Genomic DNA, 23,875 nt, shown 5'->3' on the forward strand with positions numbered 1-23,875 from the left:
GTGGTGGCACTGGGGATGTGGGGACAGCAGGGACATTGTGGTGGCACCGGGGACACGGGGACATCGGGGACCCAAAGGGGCCCAGACTGGGGTCGGGCTTGGGGGAATTTGGGGGTTTTTGGGGTCAGTTCTGGGATCTCAGTTCAGGGTGGATTTTGGGGTGAATTTGGGAGGTTTTGGGGTGACTTTGAGGTGTTTTGGGGTCAGTTCTGGGATCCCAGTTCGGGGTGGATTTTGGGGGGATTTTGGGGTGAATTTGGGGGTTTTTGGGGTCAGTTCTGGGATCCCGGTTCGGGGTGGATTTTGGGGTATTTTGGGAAGATTTTGGGGTGAATTTGGGGGTTTTTGGGGTGACTTTGAGGGGTTTTAGGGTCAGTTCTGGGTTCCCAGTTTAGGATGGATTTGGGGGTTTTTGGGGTCAGTTCTGGGATCCCGGTTCAGGGTGGATTTTGGAGGGTTTTTGGGGTGATTTTGGGGGGATTTTGGGGGATTTTGGGGTCAGTTCTTGGATCCCGGCTCGGGGTGGATTTTGGAGGGTTTTTGGGGTGATTTTGGGGTGATTTTGGGGTGACTCTGGGGGATTTTGGGGCCCCACCTTGGTCCACGCCGTTGATGTAGAAGTGCAGAGCGTTGTTGGCCTTGCGGGTCAGCCCGATGTGATCACCCTCCTGCGGGGACCCCAAAACCGCCCAAATTCACCCCAAAATCCCCCAAATCCACCCCAAAACCACCCAAATTCACCCCAAAATTGCCAAAATCCACCTCAAAACTGCCCAAATTCACCCCAAACCCCCCAAATTCACCCCAAAACAGCCCAGATTCACCCCGAAACTGCCCCCACGGCCCCCAAATTCACCCCAAAAAAACCCCAAATCCACCCCGAAACTGCCCAAATTCACCCCAAAATCTGCCCTAATTCACCCCAAAACTGCCCAAATTCACCCCAAACCACCCCAAATCACCCCAAAACCTGCCCAAATTCACCCCAAATTCACCCCAAAACTGCCCAAATCCACCCTGAAACTGCCCAAATTCACCCCAAAACTGCCCAAATTCACCCCAAAACCACCCCAATTCACCCCAATACTGCCCCAAATTCACCCCAAAACCGCCCCAAATCACCCCAAATTCACCCCAAAACTGCCCAAATTCACCCCGAAACTTCCCCCACGGCCCCCAAATTCACCCCAAACCCCCAAATTCACCCCAAAAAAACCCCAAATCCACCCTGACACTGCCCAAATTCACCCCAAAACCGCCCAAATTAACCCCAAAACCACCCAAATTCACTCCAAACCGCCCAAATTCACCCCAAATACACCCCAAACCCCCAAATCCACCCCGAAACTGCCCAAATTTACCCCTGAAACTGCCCAAATTCACCCCAAAACTGCCCAAATTCACCCCAAACCGCCCCAATTCACCCCAAAACCGCCCCAATTCACCCCCAAACCGCCCAAATCCACCCCAAAACTGCCCAATTTCACCCCAAAATTGCAAAAATCCACCCCAAAACTGCCCAAATTCATCCCAAAATTGACGAAATCCACCCCAAAACCACCCCAATTCACCCCAAAACTGCCCCAATTCACCCCAAAACTGCCCCAATTCACCCCAAAACCCCCCCAAATTCACTCCAAACCGCCCCAATTCACCCCAAATTCACCCCAAAACCGGCCCAATTCACCCCAATCCGCCCCGATTCACCCCAAATTCACCCCAAAACCGCCCAAACTCACCCCAAAACAGCCCAAATTCACTCCAAACTGCCCCAATTCAGCCCAAATTCATCCCAAAACCTGCTCAAATTCCCCAAATTCACCCCAAAACTGCCCAAATTCCCCAAATTCACCCCAAAAACCCCAAATTCACCCAAATTCACCCCAAATTCACCCCCAAACCGCCCCAATTCACCCCAAATTCACCCCAACCCCCCCGAGCGGGTTTTGGGGGTGCCGCGGGTGATTTTTGGGCGGGTTTTGGGGTTTTTGGGTCACCTGCAGCTCGTCCAGGCTGAACTCGCAGTACTCGCGGCGCGTCCCTTTGCCGTTGGTCAGGATCCCGCAGCCGCTCATCATGATCGTCCCTGCGGGAAATTCGGGATTGCCGGGGATTTTGGGGCATTTCCAGGGATTTTGGGGCATTTCCGGGAAAATTTGGGGGATTTTCCAGAGATTTTGGGGCATTTCCGGGAAATCTTGGGGGATTTCTCAGGGATTTTAGGGCATTTTCCAGAGATTTTGGGGCATTTTTGGGAACATTTGGGGGATTTCTTAGAGATTTTGGGGCATTTTCCAGAGATTTTGCAGGATTTTCCAGAAAATTTGGGGGATTTTCCGGAGATTTTAGGGGATTTTCCAGAGATATTGGGGGATTTTTAAGAGATTTTGGGGGATTTTTCAGAAATTTTGGGGGATTCTATGGAAATTTTGGGACATTTCCTGGAAATTCTGAGGGGTTTTTCCAGATATTTTGGGGCATTTCCTGGAAATTTTGAGGGGATTTTCCCAGAGATTTTGGGGGATTTGCCAGAGATTTTGCAGGATTTTCCAGAAAATTTGGGGAATTTTCCACAGATTTTGGGGGATTCTATGGAAATTTTGGGGCATTTCCAGGAAATTTTGGAGGATTTTCCAGAAATTTTGGGGGATTTGCCAGAGATTTTTCAGGATTTTCCAGAAAATTTGGGGGATTTTCCAGAGATTTTGGGGGATTTTTCAGAGATTTTGAGGGATTTTTCAGAGATATTGGGGAATTTTCTGGAGATTTTAGGGGATTTTCTGGAGATTTTGGGGGATTCTATGGAAATTTTGGGACATTTCCTGGAAATTTTGAGGGGTTTTTCCAGAGATTTTGGGGCATTTCCGGGAAATTTTGGGGGATTTCTCAGAGATTTTGGGGCATTTTCCAGGGATTTTGGGGCATTTCCGGGAAATTTTGGGGGATTTCTCAGGGATTTTAGGGCATTTTCCAGAGATTTTGGGGCATTTCCGGGAAATTTTGGGGGATTTCTCAGGGATTTGGGGGCATTTTCCAGAGATTTTGGGGCATTTTCCAGAGATTTTGGGGCATTTCCGGGAAATTTTGGAGGATTTTCCAGAAATTTTAAGGGATTTTCCAGAAATTTTGGGGGATTTGCCAGAGATTTTGCAGGATTTTCCAGAAAATTTGGGAGATTTTCCAGAGATTTTAAGGGATTTTTCAGAGATTTTGAGGGATTTTTCAGAGATATTGGGGAATTTTCCGGAGATTTTGGGGGATTTTTCAGAAATTTTGGGGCATTTCTGGGAAATTTTGGGACATTTCCTGGAAATTTTGAGGGATTTTTCCAGAGATTTTGGGGCATTTTCCAGAAATTTTGGGGCATTTCCGGGAAATTTTGGAGGATTTTTCAGCGATTTTTGAGGGATTTTTCAGAAATTTTGGGGGATTTCCTGGAAATTTTGGGAGATTTTCCAGAAATTTTAAGGGAGTTTCCAGAAATTTTTTGGGAATTTTCCAGAGATTTTTTTAGGGATTTTCTGGATATTTTAGCGGATTTTCCAGAAATTTTGGGGGATTTTCAAGTGATTTTGGGCATTTTCCAGCGATTTTGATGGATTTTCCAAAGATTTCAGGGGATGTTTCCCAGGATTCTCAGGGAATTTTTCACTGGATTTTTGGGTGATTTTTCCCAGAATTTTCAGGATGTTTTCCTGGGATTTTGGGGTGATTTCCCCAGGACTTTTGGGATGTTTTCCCAGAATTTTAGAGGGATTTCTCCCCAGGATTTTAGGGCTGTTTCCCGGGATTTTTGGGTGACTTTTTCTGGAATTTTGGGGGGATTTTTCCCCAGGATTTTTGCGGTGTTTTCCCCAGGATTTTTTGGTGATTTTTCCCCGGATTTTTGGGGTGTTTTCCCCAGATTTTTGGGTGATTTTTTCCAGATTTTTGGGTGATTTTTCCCAGGGTTTTTGGGTGATTTTTCCCAGGATTTTTTTGGCTATTTCCCCAGAATTTTGGGGATGTTTTCCCGGAATTTTGGGGATGTTTTCCCGGATTTTTGGGGGATGTTTTCCCGGATTTTTGGGGATGTTTTCCCGGATTTTTGGGGATGTTTTCCCGGATTTTTGGGGATGTTTTCCCGGATTTTTGGGGTGATTTTCCGCGGGTTTGGGGCTCACCTGAGCGCAGGTTGGTCATGGTGGCCGGGTACTCGAGGCTGTTGGGGTTGTGGGCGGTGACCCCGATCTCGATGGACCCCGACCATTTGTCCACCAGTTTGTCGATGCGGATCTGGGGGGGCACCGGGTCAGGGCACCCCAAAACACAAAAAAAAAACCACAAAAAACCCCAAAATAACCCCAAAAACCCCCCAAAAAATCTAAATAAAAATCCCAGAACAATCCCCAAAAAAATTCCCAAAAGATACCGCAAAAAATTTCAAAAATCCCAAAAAGTTCCCCATAAAATCCCAAAGAAATAAAATAATTTTTTTTTTTATTTTTAAAAAAAGTTTAAAAATCCCTAAAAATCCCAAATGATCCCAAATAAAATCTCAAAAAGCAACACAAAAAATCCCAAAAAAACCCCAAAATATCAAAAAAAAACCAAAAAAATTGCAAAAAAAATCCCCAAAAATCCCAAATGAACCCAAAAAAAATCTCAAAAAAATCCCCCCAAAAAATCTCAAAAAAATCCCAAATGATCCTCTAAAAATCTCAAATAAATCCCAAAAAAAATCCCAAAAAAATCCCCCCAAAAAACCCTCAAAAAAATCCCAAACTATCCCCTAAAAGTCTCAAATAAATCTCAAATAAATCTCAAAAAAATCCCCAAAAAATCCCAAAAAATCCCAAAAAAAACCCCAAAAAATCCCAATGATCCCCTAAAAATCTCAAATAAATCTCAAAAAAATCTCAAATAAATCTCAAAAAAATCCCAAAAAAATCCCAAAAAAACCCCAAATAAATCCCCAAAAAATTCCAAAAAAATCCCCAGAAAACCCTCAAAAAAATCCCAAACAATCCTCTAAAGATCTCAAAAAAATCCCCAAAAAATCCCAAAAAATCCGAAACAAATCCCAAAAAATCCCAAATAAATCCCAAAAAAACCCCCAAAAAAATCCCCAAAAAATCCCAAAAAAACCCCAAAAAAATCCCAAACGATCCCCTAAAAAAATCCCCCAAAATCCCCAAATTTCCTGCCCGACCTCGAACATCTCCCCGTCGCGCAGGGGCCGGTTGGTGAGCACCACGCCGTTGTTGAACTCGTCCAGCGGCCGCCGCCTCTCGGCCGTTTTGTGGCCGTTGCTGAGTTTGATCAGAGCGCCGCACTTCTCGTGGAACAGCAGCGCCTCGTTGGTCGGGGAGCGCGCTGGGGAAAAAATGGGGAAATTTGGGGAAAATTAGGGGAAAATTAGGGAAAAAATGGGGGGAAAAATTAGGGAAAAAATGGGGGAAATAGGGGGAAATGGGGGGAAAAAAATTGAGAAAATTAGGGAAAAAATAGGGGGAAATTAGGGAAAAAATGGGGGGAAATTAGGGGGAAAAAGGGGAAAATTAGGGGAAAATGGGGAAAATTAGGGGGAAAAATTGAGAAAATTAAGGAAATAATGAGGAAAATTAGGGGGAAATGGGGGCAAAAATTAGGGAAAAAATGGGGGAAATTAGGGGGAAATGGGGGGAAAAATTTGAGAAAATTAGGGAAAAAATTAGGAAAATTAGGGGGAAAATTAGGGAAAAAATGAGGGGAAATGGAGGGAAATTAGGGGGGAAAGTATGGGGAAAAGATTGAGAAAATTAGGGGAAAAATGGGGAAAAGTTGGGGAAAATTGGGGAAAAATGGAAAAATTAGGAAAAAAAACAGGGAAAAATAGGGGAAAAAACAGGGAAAATGGGGGGGAAAAGAGGAGGGGAAAGAGGGGAAATTGGGGGGAATGGGGGGAAGTGTGGGGTGAAATGGGGGGAAATGTGGGGGGAAATGGGGGGGATGAGGGGAAATGGGGGAAATGGGGAAAATCGGGGAAAATAGGGGGAAATAGGGGGAAATGGGAGGAAAATTGGAGAAAATGGGAAAAAATGGGGGAAAAGGGGGGAAATGGTGAAAAATTGGGGGAAATGGGGGAAAATGGGGGAAATGGGGGGAAATGGGGGAAAATGAGGAAAAGTTGGGGGAAATGGGGAAAATGGGAGAAAATGGGGGAAAATTGGGGGAAATGGGGGAAAATGGGGAAAATGAAGGGGAAATGGGGGGAAATTGGGGAAATTGGGAAAAATGGGGGAAATAGGGAAAATTGGGAGAAAATGAGAGGAAATGGGGGAAAATGGGGGAAAATGGTGCTCGAGTTACACCCCATCTTGGCCACACCCCCAGCCCCCCACAAGCCCCTCATTTGCATAAAGGGGTTATAATTATGTCTCATGTCTATTATGTGTGTTATAATTATGCCTCCTTTGGCCACACCCCCCAGCCCCCCCCCCAGCCCCTCATTAGCATAAGGGGCGTGTCCCGCACTCACCGCCCCCGGGGGGCTCCAGACTGTTCGGGAACGTGTCCGGGCGGGGCTGGGGCGGGGCCCGGGGCGGGGCCGGGGGCGGGGCTGGGGGGGGACAGGGGGGACACCCATGGGTGACACCGGGGACACCCGTGGGTGACACCTGGGACACCCATGGGTGACATTGGGGACACCAGTGGGTGACACCAGTGACACCAGTGATGGCCACTGCTGCCCCCAGAGCCCCCCTTCCCATCCCCAAATGCCCCCAAACGCCCCAAAATGCCCCCAAAACCCCCCAAAACGCCCTTTCCACCACCCCAAAACCCCCAAATCCCCCCCAAACCCCCTTCCCACCACCCCAAAATGCCCCGAATCCCCCCTCCCATCACCCCAAAACCCCCAAATCCCCCCCAACCCCCTTCCCTTCACCCCAAACCCCCAAATTGCCCCAAAGTTGCCCCCAAAATCCCCCAAAACCCCCTTCCCACCACCCCAAAGCCCCCAAAACCCCCAAATCCTCCCTCCCACCATCCCAAACCCCCAAACTCCCCCCAAAATTGCCCCCAAATCTCCCCTAAACCCCCTTCCCACCACCCCAAACCCCCAAATTCCCCTTAAACCCCCTTCCCACCACCCCAAAACCCCCCAAAATTTCCCAAACCGCCCTTCCCACCACCCCAAAACCCGCAATCCCCCCTCCCACCACCCCAAACCCCCAAACTCCCCCCAAATTCCCTGAAAATCCCCTTCCCACCACCCCAAACCCCCCCAAATCCCCCCTCCCACCACTCCAAAACCCCCAAAACGCCCTTCCCACCACCCCAAACCCCCCAAAACCCCCCCAAATTCCCTCTAAACCCCCTTCCCACCACACCAAAACCCCCAAATTCCCCCTCCCACCACCCCAAATCCCCAAATCCCCCCTCCCATCAACCCAAATCCCCCTTCCTACCACCCAAAACCCCTCAAAACCCCCTTTCCACCACTCCAAAACCCCAAATCCCTCCTCCCACCACCCCAAAACCCTCTTCCCAGTACCTGAAACCCCCAAAACCCCAAAATCCCTCCCAAATCCCCCTTCCCATCACCGCAAAATCCTCAAATCCCCTCTAATCCCCCTTCCCACCACCCTGAAAACCCCCAAATCCCCCCTCCTACCACCCCAAACCCCCCCAAAACCCCTTCCCACTACCCCAAACCCCCTCAAAATCCCCTTCCCACCACCCCAAACCCCCCAAACCCCCCAAACCCCACCACCACCTACCCGCCGCCGCTGCGCCGCTCTCATCTCCCACCTCCACCACCTCCCGGGTCACCTCCGTGATCACCTCTGTGGTCAGTGGTGGCACCGGTGGCACGTCGGGCGCGGGCACCACGGTGACCTGGGTGCATTTCCCGTACAGATCCACGACGGCCCAGACGCGCGGGGGCAGCCCGGCGGCCGCCACGCCGCAGTCGCGGCCGTTGACCCACAGGCGCAGCTCGCCGGCCGCCGTGGCCTCCACGCCCACGCGGTCGCCCTCGGCCAGCGCGTCCAGGTCGGGCCCGAAGTCCTCGCGCAGGGAGCGGCCGTCGCGCAGCACCGAGCAGCCCGACAGCACCCACGAGCCGCCCCGCAGCCCCGTGGCGCTGCTGGGAAAGTCCAGCACGGCGGGGTCCAGGGCCGTGACGCCCACCTCGATGGAGCCGCTCCAGGAGTTCACCTAAAAAACAGGGGAAAATGGGAGAAAATTGAGAAAAAAATGGAAAAAATTGAATTTTTTGCGGTTAAAATTGAAAAAAAATTGGATTTTTTGGGGGTAAAATGGGAATAAAATGGGATTTTTGGGGGTAAAATGGGAATAAAATGGGATTTGGAGGGTGTTTTGGTAGAGTTGTTCCATGACTTCACCTGCAAATGGGGAGAAATGGGGTGAAAATGGGAGAAAACGGGGTGAAAATGGGAAAAACAGTGAAAAAATGGGATTTTTGGGGGTAAAATGGGAAAAAAATGGGATTTAGGGAGGGTTTGGGTGGAGTCGTTTCATGAGTTCACCTGGGATGGGGAGAAAATGGGAAAAAATGGGAAAAAACGGTGAAAAAATGCATAAAAAACGAAAAATAATGGGATTTTTGGGGGTAAAATGAGAAAAAAATGGGATTTAGGAAGGGTTTGGGTGGAGCCATTCCATGAGTTCACCTGAAAATGGGAAAAAATGGGATGAAATAGGGTGAAAATGGGAAAAAATCAGGGTTTGGGGTCCCCGTGGCGCTGCTGGGGAAGTCCAGCACGGCGGGTCCAGGGCGGTGACGCCGACCTCGATGGAGCCGCTCCAGGAGTTCACCTAAAAACAGGGGGAAATGGGGAAAAATTGAGTGAAAATGAGAAAAAATGGTGAAAAAATGGGATTTTTGGGGGTAAAATGGGAAAAAAATGGGATTTTTGAAGGGTAAAGTGGGATTTACAGAGGGTTTTGGAGGAGCCATTCCATGAGTTCACCTGAAAATGGGAAAAAAATGGGATGAAATGGGGTGAAAATGGGAAAAAACGGGGTGAAAATGGGAAAAACGGAAAAAAATGCACAAAAAAAAGTGGTTTTTGGGGGTAAAATGGGGAAAAAATTGGATTTTTGGGAGTAAAATGAGAATAAAATGGGATTTAGGGAGGGTTTGGGTGGAGCCGCTCCATGAGTTCACCTGGAAAACGGGAGAAGATGGGAAAAAATTGAGAAAAAAATGAGATTTTTGGGGGTAAAATGGGAATAAAATGGGATTTTTGGGGGTAAAATGGCAATAAAATGGGATTCAGGAACGGTTTGGGTGGAGCCGCTCCACGAGTTCACCTAAAAAAAGGGGAAAATGGGAAAAAACGGGGTGAAAATGGGAAAAAATGGGGAAAAAATGGGATTTTAAGTGGTAAAAAGGGAATAAAATGGGATTTTTGGGGATAAAATGAGAATAAAATGGGATTTAGGGAGGGTTTGGGTGGAGCCGCTCCACGAGTTCACCTAAAAACAGGAGTAAATCAGAAAAAATTGGGTGAAAAATAAAAAAAAATGGGATTTTGGGGGGCAAAATGGGAAAAAATTGGATTTTTGGGAGTAAAGTGGGAATAAAATGGGATTTAGGGAGGGTTTGGGTGGAGCCATTCCATGAGTTCACCTGGAAATGGGGAGAAAATTGAAGAAAATGGGGTGAAAAATAAAAAAAATGGGGAAAAATGGGGAAAAAATGGGATTTTTGGGGGCTAAAATTAGAAAAAAATGGGATTTAGGGAGGGTTTGGGTGGAGCCGCTCCATGAGTCCACCTGGGATGGGGGAAGATGGGAAAAAACGGTGAAAAAATGCACAAAAAACCAAAAAAAATCTGGTTTTTGGGGGTAAAATGGGAATGAAATGGGATTTAGGAAGGGTTTGGGTGGAGCCGCTCCATGAGTTCACCTGGGAATGGGGAGAAAATGGGAGAAAACGGGGTTAAAATGGGAAAAAATGGTGAAAAAATGAGATTTTGGGGGTAAAATGGGAATAAAATGGGATTTGGAGGGTGTTTCGGTAGAGTCGTTCCATGACTTCACCTGCAAATGGGGAGAAACGGGGAGAAGATGGGAAAAAATGGGGAAAAAATGTACAAAATAACAAAAAAAAGTGATTTTTGGGGGTAAAATGGGAAAAAAATGGGATTTAGGAAGGGTTTGGGTGGAGCCGCTCCATGAGTTCACCTGGGAATGGGGAGAAAATGGGAAGAAATGGGGCGAAAATGGGAAAAAACGGGGTGAAAATGGGAAAAAATAGGGAAAAAATGAGATTTTGGGAGGTAAAATGGGGAAAAATGGGATTTTTGGGGGGAAAATGGGAATCAAATGGGATTTAGGGAGGGTTTGGATGGAGTCGTTCCATGAGTTCACCTGAAAATGGGGAGAAACAGGGTGAAAATGGGAAAAAATAGGGAAAAAATGAGATTTTGGGAGGTAAAACGGGAATAAAATGGGATTTAGGGAGGGTTTTGGTGCAGTCGTTCCATGAGTTCACCTGCAAATGGGGAGAAACGGGGTCAAAATGGGAAAAATCTGAAAAAACGGGGAGAAAATGGGAATTTTCAGGGTTAATATGGGAAAAAATCGGGGTTTGGGGTCCCCGTGGTGCTGCTGGGGAAGTCCAGCACCGCCGGGTCCAGGGCGGTGACGCCCACCTCGATGGAGCCGCTCCAGGAGTTCACCTAAAAAACAGGGGAAAATGGGAGAAAATGGGTGAAAAATGGGGAAAAACAGGGAAAAAATGGGAAAAAACGGCAAAAAAATGCATAAAAAAACGAAAAAAATGGCATTTTTGGGGGTAAAATGAGAATAAAATGGGATTTAGAAAGGGTTTGGGTGAAGTCGTTCCATGAGTTCACCTGGAAAACAGGAGGAGATGGGGGAAAATGGGGTGAAAATGGGAAAAAATTGGAATTTTTGCGGTTAAAATGGAAAAAAAATGGGATTTTTGGGGGTAAAATGAGAAAAAAATGGGATTTTGGGGGGTAAAATGGGAATATAATGGGATTTAGGGAGGGTTTTGGTGGAGCCGCTCCATGAGTTCACCTGGAGATGGGGAGAAACTGGGAAAAAATGGGAAGAAATGGGGTGAAAATGGGAAAAAACGGGGTGAAAAAGAAAAAGAATGGGAAAAAATGGGGGGAAAATGGGATTTTTGGGGGTAAAATGGGAAAAAAATGGGATTTAGGGGGGGTTTGATGGAGTCACTCAAAAAGTTCACCTGGAAATAGACAGAAAATGGGAAGTTTCAGGGTTAATATGGGAAAAAATCGGGGTTTGGGGTCCCCGTGGCGCTGCTGGGGAAGTCCAGCACCGCCGGGTCCAGGGCGTTGACACCGACCTCGATGGAGCCGCTCCAGGAGTTCACCTAAAAAAAGGGGAAATGGGGGAAAATGGGAAAAAACGGCAAAAAAATGCACAAAAAAATGAAAAAAATGTGATTTTGGGGGGTAAAATGGAAAAAAAAATGGGATTTTTGGGGGTAAAATGGGAATAAAATGGGATTTAGGGAGGGTTTGGGTGGAGCCACTCCACGAGTTCACCTGGAAATGGGGAGAAAATGGGAAAAAATGGGGTGAAAATGGGAGAAAATGGGAAAAATGGGGTGAAAATGGGAAAAAACGGGACTTTTCACGGTTAAAACAGAAAAAAAATTGGATTTTTGGGGGTAAAATGACAAAAAAATGGGATTTAGGGAGGGTTTTGGTGGAGCCATTCCATGAGTTCACCTAGAAATGGGGAGAAATGGGGAGAAAATGGGAAAAAATGGGGTAAAAATGGAAAAAATTGGATTTTTAGGTGGTAAAATGGAGAAAAAAATGGAATTTAGGGGGGGTTTTGATGGAGCCGCTCCACAAGTTCACCTAAAAACAGGGGAAAATGGGAAAAAATGGGGTGAAAATGGGAAAAAATCAGGGTTTGGGGTTCCCGTGGTGCTGCTGGGGAACCCCAGCACGGCGGGTCCAGGGCGGTGACACCGACCTCGATGGAGCCGCTCCAGGAGTTCACCTGAAAACAGGGGGAAAATGGGGTGAAAATGGGAAAAAACGGGGTGAAAATGGGAAAAAACGGCAAAAAAATGCACAAAAAAAACGTGGTTTTTGGGGGTAAAATGGGGGAAAAATTGGATTTTTGGGAGTAAAATGAGAATAAAATGGGATTTTGGGGGGTAAAGTGAGAATAAAATGAGATTTTGGGGGGTAAAATAGGGAAAAAATGGGATTTTTGGGGGTAAAATGGGGAAAAATGGGATTTTTGGGGGTAAAATTGAAAAAAAAAGGGATTTTTGGGGGTAAAATGAGAATAAAATGGGATTTAGGAAGGGTTTGGGTGGAGTCGTTCCATGAGTTCACCTGGAAATGGGGGAAAATGGGAGAAAACGGGGTTAAAATGGGAAAAAAAGGGGTGAAAATGGGAGAAAAATGGGGAAAAATGGGGATAAAATGGGGGTTTTGGGGGTAAAATGGGAATAAAATGGGATTTAGGGAGGGTTTCAGTGGAGCCGCTCCACGAGTTCACCTAAAAAACAGGAGGAGATAGGGTAAAATTGAGTGAAAATGAGAAAAAACGGGAAAAAATTGGGATAAAATGGGACTTTTGGGGGATAAAATGGGGAAAAAATTGGATTTTTGGGAGTAAAATGAGAGAAAAAAGGGAATTTTAGGGGGTAGAGTGGGATTTAGGCAAGGTTTTGGTGGAGCCATTCCATGAGTTCACCTGGGAATGTGGAGAAAATCGGGGAAAATTGGGTGAAAAATAAAAAAAAATGGGGAAAAATGGGGAAAAAATGGGATTTTTGGGGGTAAAATGGGAATAAAATGGGATTTAGGGAGGGTTTTGGTGCAGTCGTTCCATGAGTTCACCTGCAAATGGGGAGAAACGGGGTCAAAATGGGAAAAAATGGGAAAAAACAGGGTGAAAATGGCAATTTTCAGTGTTAGTATGGTGCTGCTGGGGAACCCCAGCACAGCCGGGTCCAGGGCGGTGACGCCCACCTCAATGGAGCCGCTCCATGAGTTCACCTAAAAACAGGCGAAAATGGGAAAAAATGGGGAAAAAACGGTGAAAAAATGCACAAAAAAACGAAAAAAGTGTGATTTTTGGGGGTAAAATGAGAAAAAAATGTGATTTTTGGGGGTAAAATGGGAATAAAATGGGATTTAGGGAAGGTTTGGGTGGAGCCGCTCCATGAGTTCACCTGGAGATGGGGGAAGATGGGGGAGAAAATGGGAGAAAATGGGAGAAAACGGGGTTAAAATGGGAAAAAATAGGGAAAAAATGAGATTTTGGGAGGTAAAATGGGAATAAAATGGGATTTGGAGGGTGTTTCGGTAGAGTCGTTCCATGACTTCACCTGCAAATGGGGAGAAATGGGGTGAAACTGGGAAAAAATGGGATTTTTGGGTGGTAAAATGGAGGAAAAATGGGATTTAGGGGGGGTTTGATGGAGCCGCTCCACAAGTTCACCTAAAAACAGGGGAAAATGGGAAAAAATGGGGTGAAAATGGGAAAAAATGGGGTGAAAATGGGAAAAAATTGGGGTTTGGGGTCCCCGTGGCGCTGCTGGGGAAGTCCGGGACGGCGGGTCCAGGGCGGTGACGCCGACCTCGATGGAGCCGCTCCAGGAGTTCACCTGGGATGGGGAGAAATGGGGAAAAAATGGTGAAAAATAAAAAAAATGGGATTTTTAGGGGTAAAATTGAAAAAAAATCGGATTTTTGGGGGTAAAATGAGAAAAAAATGGGAATTTTAGGGGGTAAAGTGAGATTTAGGCAGGGTTTTGGTGAAGCCATTCCATGAGTTCACCTGAAAATGGGAAAAAAATGGGATGAAATGGGGTGAAAATGGGAAAAAATGGGTTGAAACTGGGAAAAAATGGGATTTTTAGGTGGTAAAATGGAGAAAAAATGGGATTTAGGGGGGGTTTGATGGAGTCACTCAACAAGTTCACCTGGAAATAGACAGAAAATGGGAAGTTTCAGGGTTAATATGGGAAAAAATCGGGGTTTGGGGACCCCGTGGCACTGCTGGGAAAGTCCAGAATAGCCGGTGTCGCCCACCTCGATGGAGCCGCTCCACGAGTTCACCTAAAAACGGGGGAAGATGGGGGAAAATTAGGTGAAAAATAAAAAAAATGGGAAAAAATGGGGAAAAAATGCACAAGAAAATGAAAAAAATGTGATTTATGGGGGTAAAATGGGAATAAAATGGGATTTAGGGAGGGTTTGGGTGGAGCCGCTCCACGAGTTCACCTAAAAACAGGGGAAAATGGGAAAAAATGAGGTGAAAATGGGAAAAAACGGGGGAAAATGACTAAAAAATCAAAAAAAATTGGATTTATGGGGGTAAAATGGGAAAAAAATTGGATTTTCGGGGGTAAAATGGGAAAAAAATGGGATTTAGGAAGGGCTTGGGTGGAGCCACTCCATGAGTTCACCTGGAAATGGGGAGAAAATGGGAGAAAACAGGGTTAAAATGGGAAAAAATAGGGAAAAAATGAGATTTTGGGAGGTAAAATGGGAATAAAATGGAATTTGGAGGGTGTTTCGGTAGAGTCGTTCCATGACTTCACCTGCAAATGGGGAAGCCCAGTACAAACCAGTATAAACCAGTCATTCCCAGTATAATTCTGTGTAACCCACTCTTTCCCAGTATAACCCAGTATAACTGAATCCATATCCCAGTACAAACCAGTATAACCCATTCATTGCCAGTATAATCCCATCTAACCCAGTATAGCCCAGTATAAACCAGTATAACTCAGTCATTCCCAGTAGAGCCCAGTATAACCCAATCCTTCCCAGTATAACCCAGTCATTCCCAGTATAAACCAATATAACACACCATAGCCCAGTAACTACCAGTATAAACCAGTACAACCCAGTATAACCCACTTGTTACCAGTATAAACCAATACAACCCAGTATAAACCAGTCACTCCCAGTATAAACCAATATACCAGCATAACCCAGTCATTACCAGTATAATCCCGTATAACCCAGTTCCTCCCAGTATAACCCAATTCCCTCCCAGTATAACCAAATTCCCTCCCAGTATAACCCAGTCCATCCCAGTATAACCCAGTTTGCTCCCAGTCCCTCCCAGTCCCCCCCAGTCCCCCCAACCTCCTCCCAGTTGCTCCCAGTTCCCCTCCATCCCCCTCCCAGTTCCTCCCAGTTCCTCCCAGTCTATCCCAGTTCCTCTCCCAGTCCTTCCCAGTTCCCTCCAGTCTGTCCCAACCTCCTCCCCAGTCCCTCCCAGTCCCCTCCATCCCTCTCCCAGTCCCTCCCAGTTCATCCCAGTCCATCCCAACCTCCTCCCAGTCATTCCCAGTCTGCTCCCAGTCCCCCCAGTCCCATCCCAGTCCATCCCAACCTCCTCCCAGTCCCTCCCAGTTCATCCCCACCTCCTCCCAGTCATTCCCAGTCCCCTCCATCCCCTTCCCAGTCCCTCCCAGTACCCCCCCCAGTCCCCTCCACTCCCCTCCCAGTACCCCCCAGTCCCCTCCCAGTCCATCCCAGTCCCCTCCATCCCTCTCCCAGTCCCTCCCAGTTCATTCCAACCTCCTCCCAGTCCCTCCCAGTACCCCCCAGTTCCCTCCATCCCCTTCCCAGTCCCTCCCAGTTCCCTCCCAATACCCCCAACCCCTCCCAGTCCCATTCCCAGTCCCATTCCCAGTCCCTCCCAGTTCATCCCAGTCCATCCCAACCTCCTCCCAGTCATTCCCACTCCCCTCCCAGTCCCTCCCAGTTCCCTCCCAATACCCCCATCTCCCTCCCAGTCATTCCCAGTCCCCTCCATCCCTCTCCTAGTCCCTCTCAGTTCATCCCAACCTCCTCCCAGTCATTCCCAGTCCCCTCCCAGTCATTCCCAGTACCCCCCAGTCCCTCCCAGTACCCCCCAGTCCCCTCCAACCCCCTCCCAGTCCCCCCCAGTCCCATCCCAGTCCATCCCAACCTCCTCCCAGTCATTCCCAGTCCCCTCCCAGTCCCCTCCATCCCCCCCCCAGTCCCTCCCAGTCCATCCCAGTACCCCCCAGTCCCCTCCATCCCCCTCCCAGTCCCTCCCAGTTCCCCAGCCCCCCGCACCTTCCTGTCGATCCTCACGGTGAAGACGCGGCCGGGCCTCAGCGGCTCCCGGCTCAGCACCAGCCCGTGGTTGAACTCCTGGCCCGGCTGGGCCCTGGCGGCGCTGCGGCCGCCCTGCGACAGCGACACGAGGCGGCCGCAGCGCGGGTGCAGCTCCGGGGGCGGCCCCGGGGCTCCTCCCGGGGCTCCTGCCGAGGCCGCCCCGCCGGAGCCGCCGCCGGGCCCCGGCGCCGCCATCGCTCCGTCCCGCCCCGCCGGGCCCCGCCGCCGGCGCGACGCTTTTGCGACATTTCGCGACATTTCACGGCTTGCCTCGCTTCACGGCCGCGCGGCGACAGAGTCACTCCAGGTTATTTTTCCACCGTTAAAAGCGCGCTGTGGTGTCTCTCCCCCTCTCTCAGCGCTTTCCTCATCCGAATTTCCCCTCCCCCGCCCTTCTCGCCCTCCCCCACCCCGCTGGGGTTGTTCCCCGCTGGGGTTTTAATGTGGCAGCGCTTTACGGCAGCCCCTCAGAACCGCCTTCCTCGCTTGACGGCAGAGCGGCGGTGAGGCCCCTCATAGCCCTTCCTCGCTTTACGGCAGCGCCCCGGCAACGGTTGCCATGGGGATGGGCCCTGCCTGGCAACGGCGCTCATTAATTAACGGGCCGCGGTAATTAGCGCGGGGGGCTCGTGGGGAGGGGAATAAAGCGGCAGCGAGGTGCTGCCCTGGGGTGCCGTGGGGTTACTGGGGGTAATTAGCGCTCATTAGGAGTTAATTAATCAAGCGGTGCCGTCCAGGATGTGAAGGGTTGGAATTAATGGTAATTAGGGTAATTAGGGGTTCGTGGTGCTGCTCCCCCGCCCTCAACAGGAATTCACCCAAAATTTCCCTCAAAATTCCCAAATTTCCCCCAAAATTCTCAATTTCCACCCAAAGTTCTCAAATTCTCCCCAAAATTCCCAAATTCCTCCAAATTCCCTTCAAATCCTCCCCAATCGCCCCAAATCCAACCAAATTCACCCCAAAATTCCCAATTTCCACCCAAACTTCTCAAATTCTCCCCAAAATTCCCAAATCCTCCCCAAATTCCACCAAATTCCCCTCAATCGGCCCAAATCCACCCAAATTCACCCCAAATTTCCCAATGTCCACCCAAAATTCACAATTTCTCCCCAAAATTCCCAAATCCTCCCCAAATTCCTCCAAATTCCCCTCAAATCCTCCCCAATCGCCCCAAATCCACCCAAATTAACCCCAAAATTCCCAATTTCCACCCAAAGTTCTCAAATTCTCCCCAAAATTCCCAAATCGTCCCCAAATTCCTCCAAATTCCCCTCAAATCCACCCAAATTCACCCCAAGTCCCCCTCGAACCCCAATTTCCCCCAAATCCCTTCAATTTCCCCCAAAATCCCCCTCAAATCTCCCCCAAATCCCAAATTTTCCTCCCCACTTTCCCCCACACCCCAAATCCTCCCCCCGAACCCCTAAAATCGCCCCGAATCCTCCCAAAAAATCCCCAAAATTCCCCCCAAACGCCCCTCGACCCCCAAATTCCCCCTAAAATCCATCCCAATTCCCAAAACCCCCCCAAAATCCCCAAAAATCCCACAAAATCCCCCTCCAGCACCCCAAATCCCCCCCAAAATCCCACCAATCTCCCCCAAATCCCCCAAATTCCCCTCTCCGAACCCCCAAATCCCCCCCGGACCCCAAATCCCCCTAAATGTCCCCCAAATTGCCCCAAATCCTCCTCTCCGAACCCTAAAATCCCCCTCAAATCCCCAAAATTCCCCCAAAATCCCCCCAAATTCCTCCAATCCCCTCCCCATCACCCCAAAATCCCCCTCAAATCCCCCCAAATCCCCCCAATCTCCCCGCACCCCGAAAAATTCCCCGAAAATCCCCCTTCCATCACCCCAAATCCACCCAAATCCCCCAAATCCCCCCAAATCCCCCTTCCATCACCCCAAATCCCCCCCAAACCCCCCAAATCCCTCCAATCTCCCCGCACCCCAAAAATCCCCCCAAAATTCCCCTTCCATCACCCCAAATTCACCCCAACCCCCCCCAAATCCACCCAAATCCCCCCCAAATCCCCCCAAATCCACCCAAATCCCTCCTCCATCATCCCAAATCCCTCCTAAATCCCCCCAAAATCACCCCCAAATCCCCCCAAATCTCCCTCCACCACCCCAAATCTCCCCCGAACCCCAAAAATCCCCCCAAATCCCCCCCAAATCCCCCCAAATCCCCCCTCCATCACCCCAAAATTCCCCCAAACCCCCCAAATCTCGCCTCTTACCCCAAAAATCTCCCCAAATCCACCCCAAATTCCCCAAATCCCCCACAAATCCCCCCATAATCCCCTCAATCCCTCTTCCATCACCCCAAATCCCCCAAATCCCCCACAAATCTCCCCAAATCCCCCCCAAATCCCCCCCAAATCCACCCAAATCCCCTTCAATCCCCCTTCCATCACCCCAAATCTCCCCCCGAACCCCAAAAATCCCCCCAAATCCCCCCAAATCTCCCTCCACCACCCCAAATCCCTCCTAAATCCCCCGAAAATCACCCCCAAATCCCCCCAAAATCCCCCCAAAATCCCCCACAAATCCCCTCAATCCCCCAAATTACCCCCAAATCCCCCCCAAATCCACCCAAATCCACCCAAATCCCCCTTCCATCACCTCCAATCCCCCCCAAATCCCCCCAAATCCCCCCCAAATCCCCCCAAATCCCCCCCGAACCCCCCAATTCTCCCCCGAACCCCCAAACCCCCCGGGCCCTCCCCCGGTCCCTCCCCGGGGCGGAGCCGCTCCCGTTCCCGGTCCGGCCCCGGCGGCGACAGCCACGGCCCGGCACCGACCCCCAAATCCCCCGGGACCCCCAAAATCCCCCCGGGACCCCCAAAATCCCCCCCGGACCCCCCAAAATCCCCCCAAACCCCCCCGGGACCCCCAAAATCCTCCCCAAAATCCCCCCGGGACCCCCAAATTCCCCCCCGGGACCCCCAAAATCCCCCCGGGACCCCCAAAATCCCCCCCGGGACCCCCAAAATCCCCCCGGGACCCCCCAAACCCCCTCAAAACTCCCCCAAAATCCCCTCGAGACCCCCAAAATCCCCCCGGGACCCCCAAACCCACCCCGGGACCCCCAAAACCACCCCAGGACCCCCAAAATCCTCCCCAAAATCCCCTCGGGACACCCCAAAATCCCCCCAAATCCCCCCCGGGACCCCCCAAAATCCCCCCGGGACCCCTAAAACCCCCCCGGGACCCCCAAAATCCCCCCGGGACCCCCCAAAATCCCCCCGGGACCCCCAAAATCCTCCCCAAAATCCCCTCGGAACCCCCCAAACTCCCTCAAAACTCCCCCAAAATCCCCCCAGGACCCCCAAATTCCCTCCAGAGAACCCCAAAATCCCCCCCAAAATCCCCCCAAAATCCCCCCGGCCCCCCCAGCCATGACGGTGGAGTTGGATTTCGAGGAGTGTCTGAGGGACTCGCCGTGGTTCAGGTACCCCAAAAAAAACCCCAAAAAACCCCAAATCCTCCCCAAAAAATCCTCCCCAGAACCTCCCAAAAAAAACCCCAAAACCCCCCAAAAAAACTCCAAAATACCCCCGGGACCCCCTCGAAATTTCCCAAAAAACCTACCCGGAACCTCCCCGAAGAAAATCCAAAATTCTCCCCAAAAAACCCCAAAATTCCCTCCAAATACCCCACAAAATACCCCAAAATTCCCCCTAAAATCCCCCCCAAAAACCCCAAAATTCCCCCTAAAATACCCCCCAAAAAACCCAAAATTGCCCCCAAACCCTCCCAAAAAATTCCCCAAACTTTCCCCCCACAGGGACCCCCCAAAATTCCCCCCAAACCCTCCCGGGACCCCCAAAATTCCTCCCCAGACCCCTCGGGACCCCCAAAACTCCTCCAATCTCCTCCAAAACTCCTCAAAATCCCACCCAGGACCCCCCAAAACCCCCCCAGGACCCCCCAAAATTCATCAAATCCCCCCAAAATCTCCTCGGGACCCCCCAAAATCCCCCCTGGCACCCAAAAATTCCCCCCAGGACCCCCCCAAAAATCCTCTAATCCCCCCCAAATTCCCCCAAAATTCCTCCAGGACCCCCAAAACTCCCCAAAACTCCCCAAATCCCCCCAAAATTCCCCTCAGGACCCCCCAAATCTCCCCAAATCCCCCCAAAATTCCCCCCAGGGAATTTGTACAAAATAAAGGGATTTTGTGCAAAAAAAAGAGGATTTTCTACCCAAAAAAGGAGTTTAATGCCCATAAAAGAGGATTTTATACTAAAAAAAAGGGATTTTGGGCCAAATAAAGTGAGTTTTGTACCCAAAAATGGGGATTTTTTAAAAAAGGGGGAATTTGGTACAAAATAAAGGGTTTTTGGACAAAAAGAAGGGGATTTTGTACCCAAAAAAGAGGATTTTGTACCAAAAAAAAAGGGGGATTAGTACCCAAAAATGGGGATTTTGTACCCAAAAAAGGGATTTTCTACCAAAAAAAGGGATTTTGTACTAAAAAAGGGAAATTTTGTACCAAAAATGGGGATTTTGTACCCAAAATAGGGATTTTGTACCCAAAATTGGGATTTTGTACCCAAAAATGGGATTTTGTACTCAAAAGGGGGATTTTGTAGCCAAAAATGGGATTTTGTACCCAAAATAGGGATTTTTTACCCAAAAAAGGGATTTTGTACAAAAAAACAGTTTTGGTACCTCAAAAAGGAAGAATTTTGTAGAAAATAAAGAGATTTTGTATCCAAAAAAGGGGATTTCGGGTCAAATAAAGGGATTTTGTGCCCAAAAATGGCAATTTTGGGCCAAAAAATGGGATTTTTTACCCAAAAAATGGAATTTTGTACCAAAAACTGGGGATTTTGTACCAAAAATGGGATTTTGTACTAAAAAAAGGAATTTTGTATCCAAAAAATGGCTATTTTGGGCCAAATAAAGGCGATTTTGTACCCAAAAATGGGATTTTTTACCCAAAAAAGGGGATTTTTGTACCAAAACTGGGGATTTTGTACCAAAATGGGATTTTGCTCAGGGCCGATTTTGGGGCTCCCCCGCCCCTCCCCCACCCCCCCCCCCCCCCCGGTGCTGCGGCGGCGCCTCCGGAAACAGCTCCGGAAGGGGCCCCAAAATCCCCAAAAACCGCCCCAAAACCGCCCCAAAACTGCCCCTCCCCCACCAGGGACCCCAAAATCCCCAAAACCGCCCCAAAACTGCCCTTCCCCCACCCAGGGACCCCAAAATCCCAAAAAAAAACGCCCCAAAACCGCCCCAAAACCGCCCCAAAACTGCCCTTCCCCCACCCAGGGACCCCAAAACTGCCCAAAATCCCCCAAAACCGCCCCAAAACTGCCCCTCCCCCACCCAGGGACCCCAAAATCCCCAAAATCTCCTCAAATCCCCCCCAAATCCCCCCAGGACCCCCAAAATCTTCTCCAATCCCCCCTGACCCCCCAAAACCCTCCTGAGACCCCCCAAAATCCCCCTGACCCCCCAAAATCCCCCCCAAATCCCTCCAGGACCCCCCAAAACCCTCCTGGGACCCCCAAAATCCCCCCCAGGACCCCCCAAATCCCCCCAGGACCCCCCAAAATCCCCCCAAAATCCCCCAAAACCCATCCTGACCCCCAAAATCTCCTCAAATCCCCCTGGGACCCCCCAAATCCCCCCAAAACCCTCCTGGGACCCCCCAAAACCCTCCTGGGACCCCAAAATCCCTCCAGGAACCCCCAAAATCCCCCCAAAATCCCTCCTGAGCCACCAAAATCTCCTCAAATCCCCCCAGGACCCCCCAAACCCATCCTGACCCCCCAAAAATCTCCTCAAATCCCTCCAGGACCCCCCAAATCCCCCCAAAACCCTCCTAGGACCCCCCAAAATCCCCCACAAAATCCCTCCAGGACCCCCCCAAATCCCTCCAAAATCCCTCCTGACCCCCCAAAATCCCCCCCAAATCCCCCCAGGACCCCCCAAAACCCCCCCAGGACCCCCAAAATCCCCCCAAAATCCCCCGGGACCCCCAAAATCCCCCCTGCCCCCTCCCCAGGGCCGCGCTGGACGAGGCCGCCGCGGACGCGGCCGAACTCGAGACTCACCTGGAGAAGGTTTGGGGGGAGGGGGACCCCAAATTTGGGGCGATTTTGGGGGTTTTGGGGGGTTTTGGGGTCTCAGGGGCTGCAGCCGCGCTGGGGATTTTTGGGGTGGGTTTTGGTGGATTTGGGGGGATTTTGGGGGGATTTTGGGGGAATATTGAGGGAATTTAAGGGGATTTTTGGGGTGGATTTTGAGGGAATTTTTAGGTGGATTTTTGGGGGGATTATGGGGAATTTTGGGGAATTTTGAGGGGATTTTTAGGGTGGATTTTGGGGTGGATTTTGAGGGAATTTTTAGGTGGATTTTGGGGAATTTTGAGGGGAATTTTGGGGTGGATTCTGGGGTGGATTTTCAGGGGATTTTGGTGGATTTTGGGAAATTTTGAGGGGATTTTCAGGGTGGATTTTGGGGTGGATTTTGAGGGAATTTTTAGGTGGATATTGGGGCGAATTTTGGGGGATGTTGGGATGGATTTGGGGTAAATTTCGGGGTGGATTTTTGGGGAGATTTTGGATGGTTTTGGGATGGATTTTGGGTGGTTTGGGAGTGGATTTTGGGGGAATTTTGGGGTGATTCCAGTGGTTTTTGGGGTTCCAGGTGCTGAAGCTCTGCTGGGCCGTGCTGGGGATTTTTGGGGTGGATTTTTGGGGTGGTTTTAGGGTGGATTTTGGGGTGATTCCGGCAGTTTTTGGGGTTCCCAGGTGCTGAAGCTCTGCTCGGCCGTGCTGGGGATTTTTGGGGTGGATTTTAGGGCAGATTTTGGGGTGATTCTGTCAGTTTTTGGGGTTCCAGGTGCTGAATCTCTGCTGGGCCGTGCTGGGGATTTTTGGGGTGGATTTTGGGCAGATTTTGGGGCAGATTTTGGGGTGATCCCGGCAGTTTTTGGGGTTCCCAGGTGCTGAATCTCTGCTGGGCCGTGCTGGGGATTTTTGGGAAGCATTTTGGGGGATTTTTGGGGTGGATTTTTGGGGTGGATTTTGGGGTGGATTTTGGATGGTTTTGGGGTGGATTTTGGGATGGATTTTGGGGCAGATTTTGGGGCAGATTTTGGGGTGATTCCGGCAGTTTTTGGGGTGGATTTTGGGGCAGATTTTGGGGGATTCCGGCGGTTTTTGGGGCAGATTTTGGGGCAGATTTTGGGGTGATTCTGTCAGTTTTTGGGGTCCCAGGTGCTGAAGCTCTGCTGGGCCGTGCTGGGGATTTTTGGGGTGGATTTTGGGGCAGATTTTGGGGCAGATTTTGGGGTGATTCCGGCAGTTTCTGGGGTTCCAGGTGCTGAAGCTCTGCTGGGCCGTGCTGGGGATTTTTGGGGTGGATTTGGGGTTGATTTTGGGGCAGATTTTGGGGTGGATTTTGGGGTGGATTTTGGGGTGATTCCGGCAGTTTTTGGGGTCCCAGGTGCTGAAGCTCTGCTGAGGATTTTTAGGGTGGATTTTTGGGCAGATTTTGGATGGATTTTGGGGTGATTTTGGTGCAGATTTTGGGGTGATTCTGTCAATTTTTGGGGCTCCAGGTGCTGAAGCTCTGCTGGGCCGTGCTGGGGATTTTTGGGGTGGATTTTGGGGGATTTTTGGGGTGGATTTTGGTGCAGATTTTGGGGTGATTCTGTCAATTTTTGGGGTTCCCAGGTGCTGAAGCTCTGCTGGGCCGTGCTGGGGATTTTTGGGGTGGATTTTGAGGCAGA

The 23,875-nt window shown here is 49.7% G+C and overlaps 2 protein-coding genes across 3 annotated transcripts in view; one reads left to right on the forward strand and one right to left on the reverse strand.

Annotated features, from left to right (window-relative positions):
• The window catches only part of NEURL4 (neuralized E3 ubiquitin protein ligase 4), a 48,321-nt gene extending 31,842 nt beyond the window's left edge, over positions 1–16,479 (reverse strand). The window contains exons 1-7 of the mRNA XM_072920529.1: positions 16,080–16,479; positions 7,743–8,181; positions 6,500–6,580; positions 5,192–5,355; positions 4,164–4,275; positions 1,998–2,086; positions 596–668 (exon numbers count right to left, since the gene is read on the reverse strand). Of these exons, the coding sequence (XP_072776630.1) occupies positions 596–668; positions 1,998–2,086; positions 4,164–4,275; positions 5,192–5,355; positions 6,500–6,580; positions 7,743–8,181; positions 16,080–16,379 (1,258 nt within the window). The 5' untranslated portion in view covers positions 16,380–16,479. The remainder of the gene's footprint in view (positions 1–595; positions 669–1,997; positions 2,087–4,163; positions 4,276–5,191; positions 5,356–6,499; positions 6,581–7,742; positions 8,182–16,079) is intronic.
• Positions 16,480–19,491: 3,012 nt separating this feature from the next.
• Positions 19,492–23,875, forward strand: part of ACAP1 (ArfGAP with coiled-coil, ankyrin repeat and PH domains 1) — a 34,190-nt gene continuing 29,806 nt past the window's right edge. For both annotated transcript variants that reach the window (XM_072920619.1, XM_072920620.1), the window contains exons 1-2: positions 19,492–19,579; positions 22,145–22,202. In XM_072920619.1, coding sequence (XP_072776720.1) covers positions 19,527–19,579; positions 22,145–22,202 — 111 coding nt within the window. In that variant the 5' untranslated portion in view covers positions 19,492–19,526. The remainder of the gene's footprint in view (positions 19,580–22,144; positions 22,203–23,875) is intronic.

The sequence above is a fragment of the Taeniopygia guttata genome, chromosome 32 (assembly GCF_048771995.1).
Source record: "Taeniopygia guttata chromosome 32, bTaeGut7.mat, whole genome shotgun sequence".
Classification (NCBI taxonomy): Eukaryota; Metazoa; Chordata; class Aves; order Passeriformes; family Estrildidae; genus Taeniopygia; species Taeniopygia guttata.